Genomic DNA, 16,135 nt, shown 5'->3' on the forward strand with positions numbered 1-16,135 from the left:
TTTTCCAAATAAAATGCATGTCCAAATACAACTTTTCAGCTTCCAAAAATTATTTTTCTAACACAACTTCAAAACTCTTTCTTCAAGTTTCAACCAAATCTATGTCCAAATGCTAGCTAATTTAACAAGTGGAAGAAGAAGCTTGGAGCACACTGAATACGCTCAACGTGTTAAGAAGCGAACATCAGAAAAAACAACTTAATGAGTAATTGGTAGAAATAGAAGTAATTGTGTTTGAACGTGAGCTTACGAGCTTAAATTTTAAAAAAGATTTCTGAAATTACCAGAATATTTGTGTGTGAAAACTAATATTTCACTTAAAATACTAGTCAAACCAATATTTCAATATTTATCAATATGTTAGATATTGATTTCAACATTGAAAAGCAATAAGTAGATTTTTTTTAGAAGAAAGTAGTTGCGAGAAGTTATTTACAATTATTTGGCTTTGTTAAACCCCATGGATGCCCGCACTTACATATTTGGAATACTCCTTATGTCTTAATTTATGTGAAAAGATTTGACGTAGGTAGATCAAGATATCTAATTTTCATTGTGAATTTGGCCATAAATTTTACTCCTTTAGATGTTCTACGTTATATTCTTTTTATTTATTTTCTTTTCAACTTTTACAGGCGTAAGATCGGACTACCCCAAATGTTAGATTCGCTATCTCTAACAAGTATGGGACCTATCTTGGTCTTGGAACCTCTTCTTCGGCCTTCCCTACTTTTCCTCTTCTCCTTTATTTTATTTTCTCCCTTAAAATATAAGTTAAAAAAAAAGAAAGAAAGAATACCCCACTTCAAAATAGCAAACAAAACCACCAGCTCTCTTCTTCTCACTCCAATTCCAAGCCAATAACATCTTTTATAAAAATAGTAAATTAGTATTTTGATTATTTCTTTACTAATTCACATAACTTTGGTTTTCAAGAGTGATATGGATGATGAAATATATGGTTTCCATTCAACAAGTGAATACGCGGACAAGGCGTTGATGTCACCGGAGAATTTAATGATGCAAACTGAGTACAACATGACTTACCACAACTACAACACTTTGAGTACTCCTCCTATGATGTTTGGATCCGATGATGTTCAATTATCATCTGAAGCTGCTAATTCTGAAAATAATAATATTCATCATCAAATTAGAGGCAGCTGTAGCAGACGCGATGATACTGAAGATGCTTCAAATATTATCAAGGCTAAAATCGTCTCCCATCCTTTTTATCCAAAATTGCTCCGCGCTTATATTGATTGCCAAAAGGTTAAAATACAACTCATATATACAAGCTTTTAATCTGTATGGATTAAAATTCTGAGTGTTTTCGGAAAATATAGTAATTTTCAGTGTTTTCTCACATGTACTTCTATGATCTAAATTAGAAGACTGTGAATTTTCTTTAAACTGCACATCCGCCACTGACTGTTTAACCTAAATATCTTTTCATCATCACTTCTTAGAGATATGTTTTTTCAAAAGTTTCCGAAAATTTATGATTTGCTTTCTTTACGAAGAGGGTTATATATGGCTTTCGAAATCTTTAATTAGCTTCTGCAAATTTGGATATCGATCTTATCTTCTTCTTTTAATTTTCCTTTTTTTTTTCCAGTACTTGTGATAATTCTTTTGGCTTGTATTTAGGCTTTAGGTTCTGATTAGGTTTCAATGGTTCGTTTATTTTTCAGGTAGGAGCACCACCAGAGATAGCAACTGTACTAGAAGAGATAAGGCAACAAAACGACTTTCGTAAACCAAACGCTACTTCCATATGCATAGGAGCTGATCCTGAACTCGACGAGTTTATGGTTAGTTCTTAATTCTTTCTGTTTGTAGAGTTTATAATTGTTAGCTGTTATTGACTTTTCTTGCTACGACTTGTTAAGTTCTTGCTGGGGACAGTTTGTTTGAAATTTTGATCATATATGCTTATTATATGTGAAATAGGAAACGTACTGTGATATATTGGTGAAGTATAAGTCGGATCTGTCTAGGCCTTTCGATGAAGCAACTACGTTCCTCAGCAAGATTGAACTGCAACTCAGTAATCTTTGCAAAGGTTAGTCCAATACTACGTGCTTTCTTTCTCTTGCAAGTTTTATTTATTTATTTCGTTGATGATGATGGTGGCCGTACCAATTAATTTGCCCGCAACTATTTCTTTCCGTCTCTTTTCTTTTCCTTGTTTTTTTCCCTTCTAAATGAAATTCTTTTACATGAATGATGAAGAAATTAAAGACAATGAGAATTGTGAACACATATATATTGTGATGTTGCAAACTAATCTACCAGACCACTGGACTATAAACCTCAAAATCACATATTTTCCTTGAGTTATAGTTGTCGTACTTATTTCTTGTGTTACTGCAAATTAAGGAAAAGAACAATTAAATAGCACTTGGGTGGACGCGATAATAATATAGCATAGAGCTCCAAAAAATGACTAAAAAGGTGTCAGAAATAAAAATTGATATGTTGGAGTGAGAGCTTCTTGCCTTATGGTTCAGGCCCTGGCTGAGTATATGATTTTGGAAACTTTGCTTATTTTGTTGCATGTAATTCACTGAATACAAAATACTATAGCAAACTTAGTAAAGGGCTAGCCATATTTTTCCTCAGGGTTAGATCTGTTTTAGTGCAACTGGGACCTTTCATCCTAGTTTTACTCATAGTGTTTTGTGGTGCTTCACTTGTCTCTCTTGCCTTTTGTTTGGTGTCAGAGAAATTTTCTTCTTTTTTTTCATTTAAACCACTTTAGCTCAGAGATTCTGATTTTGACGTATCACAGACTGAGGTGACATGCTATAGTAGCTATAACATTATTTCAAGAACAGTGACATATGTCCTCTATATCTACCCTAGCCTTGCTATCCTAGATTCACTGCTGATTATAGGGAGGACATTTGTAGCTGACCGTAACTATATATATTTTGGGCATTTATGTGACTATGGTACTAGTATGATTGGAGTTTTAAGGGTTTTTGTCTGTAGCAAATATATCTTAGAATTATTTAGTTTTCTGTTAAATCAAGAAAGATTTTGCAACTTATGGAACTTAATGCAATTACCATCTGTTTGATCAATGTGCTGATCCATGAAAAAAATCATGCAAGTCATGACAATCATGTGTCTATTATGTAGAAATTCATTACTTAACCATTGATTCAATGATATGTAATCTCACACAGATTTTTAGTTGCTAAAATTGATTGATTTGATGTAAATACTAAGTGTGAGTTATTTTGACCATATATATGAAACATGCCTGTAATTTTTGTTCCTACAAACTAATTAGAGTATCACATTAACGAGAAGACACCGGGTAAAATCTTAGAATATAGATAGAAAATATAATCAGCTAACTTCCTATCAAGTAGTATGAAAATAGGGTTTATAATTCTTGTTCTACTAGTTTTGTTGCGGGAGCTGGCTCACGCATATGATAGAGCATAGACTTTGGCAATAACACTATTTTCAGTTTTCAGTTTTCTCTCGCATATATTCTCATTGCAAGATATTTCATCTTGATCAAGGTAGTTATTGTAGCATTATTTACCTTCATCTTCGTGACTACACTTTTAATCTATGTTACTCGAATTTTTAAAAAATGTTACCGCGCCTATGTTGCATCCTATAAAAGTACATTATTTTTTGAGGATCTAAAACGCACCTAACAATATTTTTGAATAATCCGAGCAACATATCTTTTAATTAACTAGGATTGAAGTACAGTAATGTTGGTTGGCCTTTACTTTCTCTTATGTCGAACAAAGACCATGTTGAGTACAGTCTACAATGTTGCATGTATTCTCCGAATGTGTATTGCATGTGTAACTGCAATTAATTGGACTTTTGCAAAAGGATGTCCAATTTAGTTCCTCTCTTGTTTTCCTAGTATTCTATGAAAGATCCGATTTTAAATTCTACTCATTATTTTTGAAATAAATAGATGTTCGGGCCTTCAAAGCCTTAAATGGTTTTTTTTTCTTTCTTAGTTTCAAGTTCCGATATTATAGCATGTGTATTTGGCAGACTCATTGGGAAGTGTTTGATTTCTCATTGATGTGCAGTGAAAGTGATCTTCTTGAGGAAGAAAACTCTTCTAAGAATTCAGCTTAATGATTTGTCACCCTTTGTTCTTATCGTAAGAGATTAAATCTAGAATCTTAACTAACGTGTCACGTGACAGCATTGATCTTTTGTTCAATTCTTTCTCTTTGATCTAACTCTCATGATCTTCTGTCCTAGCCTGGCAGCCTTAACTATACATGCCAAGTACAATTGGAACTTTTTTTTTTATGTTGTTTTACAAAAGTCTTTAGCTTTGTTCTGGACTTAAGGCTTAGAGTAATATATTAAACTAATTAAATAGGATAAAGTTGTGTTAATATATGCTTCGCCACCCATTAGAAGCTGTCATTGTCTACTTCAACAAAAGGTTTGAGTTGAGGCAAATGGCATTTGATCTGTAGAGAGCAGCAGCCTTACACTAAAGAATGGCAAAAAATGGCAGTCTTAAGGTGGAAAAAAGAAGTTGTCAATCAATGTGTGAAATAGATAAATTCTTTGTGTTTGACAACTATAATTGTTTTTTGTTTCAAAGTACAACTTAACTTTTCAGTGATGCTTGGCTATCAATACAAGTATACATATAATTTATTAATTAGCTAGCCTCGTGTGCCTTTATTTTTAACTTGCCAGTTCAGAAATTTGTTTAATTTCCAATCAAGATAACTTTTAGTGGAAGTGCTGTATGACTGCATATGTTGGTTCATGTGCTTAGATTGCATTAAACATGTTTAACTGATAACTGCTGGATGCTGTTTTCCATATGGCTGCTGCTTTTCTTTGTGGTCTGTTTTGCTATCTTTGTGGCTGGCTTTACCTCGTGTGCCTATGTTGATGCATACTGTATGATTTTTGAGAATTAAATGTTATATTATGGTCTTGATGCTTGAGATGTAAGCTGAATACCTGTGATTTCTACATTAACGATATACTCCTCTTATTTGACATATATATAAAGGTCGTATAATTTCTAGTATCATTGATGTATAGAGGATTATATGGAATATTACTAGAAGGTCCATCTATTTCTTTTTGGTCCTGATGTTTGATGGCAATTTTACTCGTGCCACTCTTAATGAGGTTAACAGAGTTTCTGTTTTAGAGCAAGTTTCTCTCCCTTTGTTTTCGCCCTAAACTATCTCTTCCCTTAGACTGTTGTGTATTCGGTTCTTCAAATTAAGGAAACTTGTAGACTTTTCCTACGTGTTATAAGTCAGCAAGCATTCCATTCAATTTTTTTTATGACACCCTAAGTAATATTCATGATGAGAAATGAATTCTGCATCTTCAACTATAGCATCATTCCAACCGTTGTGACATACAAAATTTGTTAATTTAAGTAGTCTACTTTTTATTTTTTCAAAAACAATAAATGGACTACATTTTTCCCTTTATGTACATGTCTATATATTTTCCAAGCATATTTCTAACTTTCTTATGATTTTGGAATTGGTTTCTGAAACCTTTCCAATCATTAAAAAAGAAAAAATCATATCGTGATTGTAAGATGAATGTCACACTTATGCAATTAATTCAAATTTTAAAATAGGCATACATAATATATGAGTTGTTAAATTCATTTCATTTGCTTAAATTTTAGTTGATAAATGTATTTGGTATTTGTGTTGTGGATGAAAGAAAGTATTAAGTGTAGTAGTGCATATCATTGACGCCTACCTTGTAAGGAAAAAATAAAATTAATGTCACCACCTAGCAAAGTTGAAGTATTAACCAAAAGCAGAAATGGAAGAGTAAGGTGGGGTTGGGAAGTGATATAAAAAGAATGAAGAAAAACTTTAATTAATGGAGAGAAAACCCGTGTAGAGCGGGTGGTCTAAATACTTATCACATGGACTCCCGTACTTTCCGCTGCCAATCCTAACTCTTTTCTTTTGTTCTTTCTTTATCCAAGTAAGTACTACTTGCACACGGACACAATTTTCTGTCACTACTTTAACTTTTTCTTTTAACTTGTGCTAATGTACCTGTGCTACTACAACAGTTATTGAATAACTTTGGTTATTAAAGTTTGACAGTTAAAAAAATTAATGATATTTTTGATTTGAAGTTTTGAACTATAATCTCTAGTGAATATTCATCTCATTAATCACTATATACTTTTCTTATACTATTGAAAAACCCACTGAGACAGAAAGAAGCAGGCTGCAGCTGCTTCTGGCTTCTGCCTTCTGCCATTTGCAACTGCTTTGCAGCATATATAGTGGATGTCAAATCTTGGTGGGTCAGTGTCGAGTCATGGGCCTTTGTGCTCCCCAATGTCTCTTTCCTCAATGCTCCCATATCTTTCTATCATATGTGGGTCACACAACTTAACGCTTCTTTCTTTTATTTTATCGGTTTCACTTATATAACGCTATTTTTTTAAATATTAAAATCTACTTAATTCTAATATTCTTTTTAAAATTTCTAATGATGTGCTCTTTTAAGAATAAAACGTGTTTAAGATCATAATAGTTTTCATAATATTTTTGGTATGATGTATATATTTAACTTATACGCAGAGGCGAATCCAATATTTGATGGTTGCGGGTGCCACAACATTTAATGTATATTAACCAGTAGTCACTGCAGTTGAATTTGGGTATACATGCATTTTGTCGGTTCGCTCTATTTTAAATTAATTTAGTTCAATTCGATCTATTTTGAATTAATTTGGTTTGTTTTACAAGATCTTTTGGTGCATAAATAAACACACGATAACCAAACTGAATATATTTGGTCCTTTCAAGGAAAAAATAATACTAACTAAATTAAAAAAAATGATTGAAAGCATATGAAAAGAAGAAAAGAAATTGAGATCTAGAACAAAAGAACATAAGCAAATATACTTTTTTAATCTAAATAACTAATAAAAATGGAATTGTACATAGAGAGAAAATACAAAACACAACAACAACAACAACGACCTAGTGAAATCTCACTAGTGGAGCACAGAAAATACAAAAATAAAGATAAAAGAATTCAAGAAAAAGAAAAGAAAAAAGTAATATGGAAAGAGGTAACACAATAAAGTAAAATTACAATATGAGCAAAATGAGGGTCAATCTTGGGTATTGGGCCTGCCAAGAGTTACCTTGACCATGACACCTATAACCATTTTGTTATTTGGGGTGCCATTTATTTTTTAGCTATCTTTTTCACGTGAAATACTAGTAAAATACCCATGGGTACATGAAATTTTACCGGAGCAATTGGGTGACGTACCACCCTCTTTCCACATCATAGATCCGCCCAGCATATACGTAAAAATAGAAAAGTAGGAGTAATATAAATGCATGGTCTGAGCAGGATCTCAAGTTGACCCTTTGCCCAAAGTTTATGTCTGCACTTTTTATTTTAACTTTAAAACATCAATTGCATTATTTGTAATTACTCTTTGTTAGTTCTTTGTACCCCAAAATAAGAAATACAAATGTTTAACAAAAAAAGAACTTTTTCACACTTTGGCTTCCAAATAATAAATAAATATCTGAATATCACCCTATTAACTGCTTTTTTGATTAACAAATCGGTATTGTACAATTTAAAGCAGAATCTAGAGCAGTAAATTCTAGGTGGGTTGTGGAAGAATTCATGGGTACCATCCATATATACACATAAAAATGATTTACGTACATTTATTTGTTGCTATTGGTGTCACTCCCATTAGACTTATTGCAGTACCCTTTCTTTCAGTACTGACTTTGAAACGACTCAACATGTCAAAGCCTGAAACAAAACCATCTTATCACCTCTAGTTCCCAAATTAAAAAACCAAAAAAAAGTAAACAAGAGAAAGCAGAATAAAGTAGAAAGAAAGAAAGAAAGAAAGAAAGGGTGCTGATAAATAACATAAATAGCCCTCGAAATGTATCTGTTTCATTTTGACTCTGAATTAAGTGGTGATTTATTTGAAGGAGTTAAGTTATATGTAATTATTTCTTTTACATTATTAGTGTAGTATTTTCTTACATGTGATAGCCTGTTAATTAGTAAGTAAAATATATAAGTACCCCCAAACATGTCTAGAACTTACTATTACACACTTATATTTTGTAGAGATCCTATTATCCCCTTGAATATTCTCGAAGTGAAATGTACCCTCTTGACGTAAAAGCTTCATTTGTAAAAGATAGAATACTTTTATTAATTTAATTAACATGGCTTTTCACGTGTTATTTCATTACTCAAAACACGTAAATATTCTTTGTAACACATGAGGATTAAATTCATTTTCATAAGCCAAACACGTGATTTTCTTTTAAAAATGATGGTGGTGGTAAGAGTTAAGCTTAGGTTTCGTGCAACTCTAATACAATATTGAAGTGCTATCTATTTCTTGTAAAAGCTTTAGTTCTTATAAAGAGTTAGGTATGATTTTTCCTTGCCTCTTTCTGATAGAAAAAATAAATTTCAATTCTGATATATACTTGAGATTGAATGTACTTTTATACTAGGTAAAAACAAATCTTAAATCACATGTAGTAGGATGGGAGTCGATCGCGATTTACTTGCAAGTACTTTATCTTCGAATATAAGCCAACTAAGATGATAATTAAATTGCATGTTAGTAATATTGTACTTCCAGCAAAATGAAATTATCATTATTAACAACAATAATGACAACAACAAAAAATTCAGTTTAATCTTATAAGTGAGGTATGAGGAGGGTAGTGTGTACGCAGTCTTTATCCCTACCCTATAATGGTAGAAAGATTGTTTCCGATAGACCATCGGCTCAAGGAACATTCAAAATAAAGCAATAAACAATAGCAACAACAATATAATAGGGTAATGAAAGCTAATGACACAACATGTAATAAAGAACTAGGAATAAGAGAATACAAGAATAGTACTAGTACTACTGGTAAGTCTAGGAGAAACTCACGACTACCTGTCAACCTTCAACCCTAATCCTCGACCTTCACACCTTCTTATCTTGGGTAATATCCTTGGTAAGTTGAAGCAATGACATGTTCTACCTAATCACCTCTCCCCAATACTCTTTGGCCTACCCCTACCCTTCCTCAGACCCACCATGGTCAACCTCTCATACCTCCTGACCGAGGCATCTATGTCGCTTCTTTACATGCCCGAACCATCTCAGTCTCGATTCTCGCAACTTGTCCTCCACAGAGGCTACTCCCTCCTTGTCCCTAATAACTTTATTCTCAATCTTGTCTTTCCTTGTCTGTCCACACATCCATTTCAACATTCTCATTTTAACTACTTTCATTTTCTAGACATGGGGCTTTTTGATAGGCCAACACTGAGCTCCATACAACATAGTCGGTCTAATCACCATTCTTTAAAATTTTCCCTTATGTCTAGGTGGCGTATCCTTATCATACAAAATCCCCGAAGCGGGCCTCCATTTCATCTACTCTGCTCCAATAGTATGAGTAACATCCTCGTCAATCTACTTGTTACCTTGTATTATAGATCCAAGATACTTAAAACTATCTCTTTTGGCGATGACTTGAGTATCGGTCTTCACTTTCACTTCTACTTCATGCATCGCATCACTGAACGTGCACTCCAAGTATTCTGTTTCGACCTATTCAACTTGAAACATTTAGACTCTAGCGTCTGTTTTCAAACTTTCAACCTAGCGTTAACTTTGCCTCATGTCTCGTCAATCAGTACTATGCCATCAGCAAATAACATGGACCATGGCATCTTCCTTTATATGTATCGCGTCGGCACATCCAATGCTAGGGCAAACAAAAATGAGCTTAGAGCTGATCCATGATGCAATCCCATCTCCACTGAAAAATATTCTGAGTCTCCTCCCGCAGTCCTCATTCGAGTCTTAGCTGCCCCGCGCATGTATTTAATCACCCTAATGTACGTTATCGGGACACTGCTAACTTCTAAACATCTCCGTAGAACCTCCCTTGAGACTTTGTTATAGGCTTTGTCAAGGTCAATGAATACCATATGCAAGTCTTTTTTCCTCTCCCTATACTGCTCCACCAATCATCTTACAAGGTGAATGATTTTTGTAGTTGACTGTCCCGGTATAAACTCGAACTAGTTCTCGTAAATAGATACACTTCTCCTCACCAAACTTTCCACCACCACCTCCCAAACTTTCATAGTATGACTCAGCAACTTAATACCCCTATATTTGTTACAGTTCTGGATATCAACTTTTGTTTTTGTACAACGGAATCAACAAATTCTTCCTCCAATCTTCGGGTATCCTTTTCGTCTTGAAAATGACATTAAACAAGCTAGTAAGCCACTCCAAACTTGTCCTTCCCGCTTCTTTCTAAAATTCTACCGGAATCTCATTAGGCCCAGTCGCCTTACTCCTTCTCATCTTTCGCTTTGCCTCCTCAACCTCCTCACTCTGAATATGTCTACAAAACCCAAAATCTCTCCGACTCTCTGAGTTCTGCAAAATACCCAGCACGATGTTCCTGTCCCCTTCCTCGTTCAAGAGTCTATGGAAGTATTCCTGCCATCTACGCTTGATATATGCCTCTTCCACTAATACCTTACCATCTTCGTCATTGATGAACCTCACTTGATCCAAGTCCCGAGCCTTCCTCTCCCTAATCTTGGCTAACCTGTACAGCTTCCTGTCACCTCATTTATCCCCAAGATCCTCATACAATCTTTTAAATGATGCAGTCTTAGCCCCCGTGACCGCTAATTTTGCCTATCTCCTTGCCTTCTTATAACACTCCAAACACATCCTCTTCTCTTCCTCATCCGTACTCCCCACTAGCTTCAAACATGCAGCTTTCAGGAGTGTTAGCAATTTCATCCTTTATCATTGAGGTCTCTTAGGTTATGTTGATCGGATTCTTCAAAAATATCGTGAGGAGTTCGTCGGATCCTTCAAAATGGGTGCATTTTGGAGAATCCCAACATGAGATGCGGTAATATTTTGGAGATTCCAAGCAACATAGCTCTTAGCTTTCTAGCTTCTTGATATGTAGTATCCAGGGTGATAAAATTTTATTTTTTTTACACAACCTGAACTAAAATTCTACATTTGTTCGTTTTTTAAAAGTATATTTACTGGTACTTCTAACGTTCTGGTTTATCGATATTTTCTAATAAAATAACTACTTCATCTGAATTCTTTTGTGAAGCAGCCATACTTGAACTAGAATATGTGCTCAAGTACGAGTATGAACCTCATTCCTTTTTCCCACTTTCACTTCCATTTATTTCTCAATTAAGAAAATGAACGAGAATAAATAAATGCACTTAGCTCGTCTAGAAGGATTGACTTTTTTAACCTTCAATCTTACTTTGAGTAATAAAGAAAACTTCAAAGATAAATTTTCTGTTTATTTGTGTCTTTTTTGTTGGATAATTTGGAAAAGAGGAGTATTCTTAATCAATCAAATTCTCATGATCGATAAGTGGAGGAAAGTTTCTTTATTTACTTCTCCTCAAGAGGAGGGGTGAATTGTAATCTATTTAAAAATCTTAGTTGATTAAGTATGAATTTAGTCGACTAGATTTTGCGCAGGATTGATTGCAGTGGAGATAAACTAAGGAAACAGAAAGGTAAAGAAGACACGACAATTTTTATACTAGTTCGGTACCGGTGTGGTACCTACGTCTAGTTCCCTTGAATCACAAGGGTTCTCTTAGATCTTTAATGAATGTTTACAGCAATGATGGTTTTAATACGTTCACCGCCAATGATATACAACAACAATGATTCTTTCTAATGTTAACACAACTCTCGTTTTGTGTTCTAACTCTTCCTATCTTTTGTGACACTTATAGACTCGGGAATACAATGTTTGTACTAACAACTAGAAAGGCTTGTGATGTAAGTTGCGTGCCTTTCTATGTTCTTCTACTTCTTCCTTTATAGCTTGAAGAGACTTCTGTTTCCTTGTATTCTGGGATTGTATGGCAGCAATTTTAGGAGTCCTTTTCTTGTGAGGCATATACATCCAAGAAAAAGACCCAAGGATAGCCTCATGAATCTAGTTTGAAATGGTAGCTATATTCATTCTTAATCTTGACGAATTGCTTCATTCATTTCTCCTTGATTTGAGCTTCTGCAGATTCTTCTGGATTTGATCTCTAGCCGTGATTAGCTCTCTTCCCATTCTTGCGCGCTTGAGAATCTTTGACAAGGCTGACTAATTGACTTTCCTTCTTTGTTCTTTGACTGATTGATTCATATTTCATGTGAAGCAAAGTTCAAAATACATAGCCGTTGCATAGGATCTTCTTTTCTTTTGTCAACATCGTTCCTTACCAAATCTGTACACAAGGAGATGTCATTAGTCAAGGCTTGTTTGAGATTATTGATCATTATTAAAATTCTAAACTTAACAAAGTTCACTTGTATAAAATAGCTATAGTATATATAGTTGTTCCCCAGACCCCACTTGTGGGAAATTACTGGGTTTGTTATTGTTGTTGTTGTTGTAAGTTCACGTGTATAAAATAGCTATAGTATATATAGCTGTTATCAATATGTAGTATCCTAACATGCACCTCGTTTAGTAGATATATCATAATTTAATTCTTAACTATACATGCTCCTTACGTACTCTCCTAAATACATGAACTAAGAAAATCCATGTAGAGGAATCTAGTTTATTTTTCCAACAGTCGTTACAGCTTACAAGCAAGAGGTTTCCTCTCCCCTTGTATAAATAAGATTTCAATTCTTTTTGGATTATCTCATAGGACATAAAAGAGAAGAGTACTGCTTCCTATAGTTTTCTTTTAACTCGTGTGTGAGTGCAAGATGTTACAAAAACAAGTTTAATTGAGAACTTTTTGGAACGCATTCTCTATTCTGATCCTGTATACAACTAACAAAGTCCATCTTGATCTAAAATGGAGTTAATTGTGCATTTGATTTTTGCAGATGATGGTGGTGTATCATCAGATGAAGAGTTGAGTTGTGGGGAGGTAGAAGGACAAGATGCATCACAGAGAAGTGAGGATAATGAACTTAAGGACAGACTCCTACGTAAGTTTGGGAGTCACCTAAGTACTCTAAAATTGGAGTTCTCAAAGAAAAAGAAGAAAGGAAAGCTACCAAAAGAGGCAAGGCAAATGTTACTTGCATGGTGGAATGACCACTATAGATGGCCTTACCCTACGGTTTGTACTTCTAATTTTATCCCTCTTTTACGTTTTGCATTGAACTAATTAATGCCTTTTTGTTCTTGTTGTTCGGTATCTATAAAAATGTAGCTGGATGTGTGTTGTATCCTCTAAATATAGTGTATTTTTGGAGGATTCGACATAGGTGTGCCAATAATTTTAGTGAGTCCGAGCAACATAGCATCAAACTGCTTTTTTCGTAGTTCTATGAGTTTAACGTTTATACACTGATTATTTTAAAAAGTAATTACACAATTAGTTTTCTTTTAAATCAATTACAAGTAAGTTTTTACGATAAATCTTTATGGCAGAATAACCTAGTAGACTCTTATACTTGTTTCGGTTTGACATCCCGGCCTCCTACTTCACTTGTTATCATCGAGTCACTTTAATTTGATCAAAGCATATATTTTAAATCCCTCTAACTATTTGTGTTTTTCACTTGCTTGACGTGGATGACACATCATATTCCATACCATTTTTTATATTCTAACTATTAAAAATGCTTATTATATACTATTTTCTTAAAGAAAAAGAAAAAGAAAATTAATGCCTCCATCTCATCTCCCTTCTCTCAAATTAGTGTTGCCTTGTGATTAGCGGTGCACATATTTCTTCCCCCTTGTCCGTCTCATATCCTTTCTGCATTCTCATCTCCCTTCTACATCTTACCATTCCGTCGATGAATAATCATTTAGGTATTTTTAATTAGGCAGATCAGCGCCGCATTGTTCTTAGTAACGGCTATCAAGGCATCGACGGACTCGGATATTATCTGCTTGCGGAGCTGGATTGTGGGGGGGGGGGGGGGGGTGTTCACAACCAGATAGGGGAGGGGAGAAAGGAGAAGTTTGGTTGGGATTTTCACGACCAGAAAAAATCAAATTAAATGAAAACAGAAGAAAATAAGTTTTTCGTAGCAAAAACGGTCACTTTTAGTAAGGGATTTTCAGGGATTAGATTGTTTTTCTTTTTTGGAGGGGGCAGCGGCAGCAGGGAAGAAGAAAAAGAATCGTAGAGGGAAAAAAAGAAATGAAGATGGGGTGCGGGGAAGAAGAGAAAGAGACATGTCTCTTTTGCTTTTTTTTTTTTACTTATTTTATCTTTATCTTTTTATTTTATTTTTCATTCTTATTTTAATAATATTTTTCTTCTTATTTAATTATTTCTTGTTCAAAATGTTCATATTCACGCTCGTTGTCCGCGTGAATTATACACATTTTGTCCAGCTCAACCATTTTGTTGCCACATGTGCTTGGTCAACGGTCAGAGAGGTTTAAAATATAAGTTTTGATGAAGTTAAAGTGTCTGCATGAAAACAAGTGAAGTATGAGGACCGGAATATCAAACCGGAAAAAGTACAAGGGCCTACTAGGCTATTCTGCCAACATTAATTAATAGCTTGATAAAAATAATAAATATCCGGCTATTTCAGGTTAAACTATAACGATAATGAAAAAACTCTTTAATTTGTCGAACTTAAATCCTAGTTCTGTTGGTAATTGATAACATGCCCTTGATAAGCATGCAAAACTAATATTTCTAACTGAAAAAACTAATATCATGTTATTAATGCATATTTTCACTATTCCTTCATGGCATACACTTTTTCTTGAACATATCAACCTAATAAATCTAAGGAGTTTAGAAAATAAACGAGTACAGACAGTAGTTTGGCTAGTCTATCGTTGGCAAATTTTAAAATCATTGGTCTAATTTCACTCACTTTTTTTAAGTTTCGTTTTGTTGTTTCTTATAAAACCCTTATATTATTCTTGCTAATTAAGCCCTCAAGAGGAAGGGTGGGACCAATTCATTTTTTCCCAATATATATATATAATTATGTGGCTGATGTTATATAGGAAGCAGATAAAAATTCGCTAGCAGAATCAACGGGACTAGATCCGAAGCAGATCAACAATTGGTTTATAAACCAAAGGAAGAGACATTGGAAACCGTCAGAGAATATGCAGTTAGCTGTTATGGATAATCTTAGTGGCCAATTCTTCTCAGATGATTGAGTTGAAATTGCATCCCTGATTTCCCTTTACATGTTATATATTTTTGGATAATTACTAGAAAAAGAAAGAAGATATTTTGCTAATACTGATTAATTAATCCAGTCTCTATAAAAATAATGGTAGATATTAATGTTGAATTCAGCTTCATGTAAATATTCAAGCTAACTGCTAAAATGCTTACCCAATATCAGAAAATGACTGCTCTTTTTTTTTTTTTTTTTTTTTTGATAACATGAGTCTTGCTCATATTAGAATGAGAACGGAGGCTAAAATGGTCTTAAGAGATCCTTTGCATTTTTAAGCTTGGATAATCTTTGGATTGGCTATGTGGATATGAGTTCTGTCAATACATTATTTAAATTAAAATTCCATCTTTTTAGAGAAAAAAGAAGCTATTGGAATTTATTAAAACTCTCTTTACAAGAGTACTCTTGCTAGGGACATGTTATTTCCAGTGAAATTGGCCAATTTGTCTGAAATAAACTGAGTGTTACAAAAGCTCCCAAGTTCTAAGTCCTAAAAATATATAGTATTACATATGAACCTCACATCGGTGGGATAGGACCGTTCAGCCTTGCAACTATCTCTTTTAATTTTCTGCCTTTTATTTAACAAAATCCCATCCTGCGTAAATGCATAAATATTTCTTTGTGCACAGTTTGTCTTTTCTTTTGTTTACCCTTAAAATCGGATAACAATTAAATTTGTAAATGGTTTTAAGGATATGTGATTTCACTTGGCACAAACTGGGAAATATAAGAATTGAAGTTAGAAATTAACTGTAAAATGAAGCAAACCAATGTAACGCACAACTTTGGTCCTCGAGCTAGGTCGCCCTCGAACCAACTGAGTATATTATTAAGAAGCAAGAACTGAACAACTGAATAAGAGAGCTTAAGAGAGGAAATGTAATATATTGCTTTGTTATACGTGAATCT

General features: G+C 33.9%; 1 protein-coding gene across 1 annotated transcript; it reads left to right on the forward strand.

Annotated features, from left to right (window-relative positions):
* Positions 1-767: 767 nt before the first annotated feature.
* On the forward strand, positions 768-15,414 carry LOC104088591 (homeobox protein knotted-1-like 6). Its single transcript, XM_009593293.4, has 5 exons — positions 768-1,272; positions 1,695-1,814; positions 1,954-2,065; positions 12,935-13,173; positions 15,039-15,414. The coding sequence occupies exons 1-5, from the start codon at positions 943-945 to the stop codon at positions 15,195-15,197; spliced, it is 960 nt and encodes a 319-aa protein (XP_009591588.1). The 5' UTR covers positions 768-942; the 3' UTR covers positions 15,198-15,414.
* Positions 15,415-16,135: the final 721 nt, after the last annotated feature.

The sequence above is a fragment of the Nicotiana tomentosiformis genome, chromosome 10 (genome assembly GCF_000390325.3).
Source record: "Nicotiana tomentosiformis chromosome 10, ASM39032v3, whole genome shotgun sequence".
Lineage (NCBI taxonomy): Eukaryota > Viridiplantae > Streptophyta > Magnoliopsida > Solanales > Solanaceae > Nicotiana > Nicotiana tomentosiformis.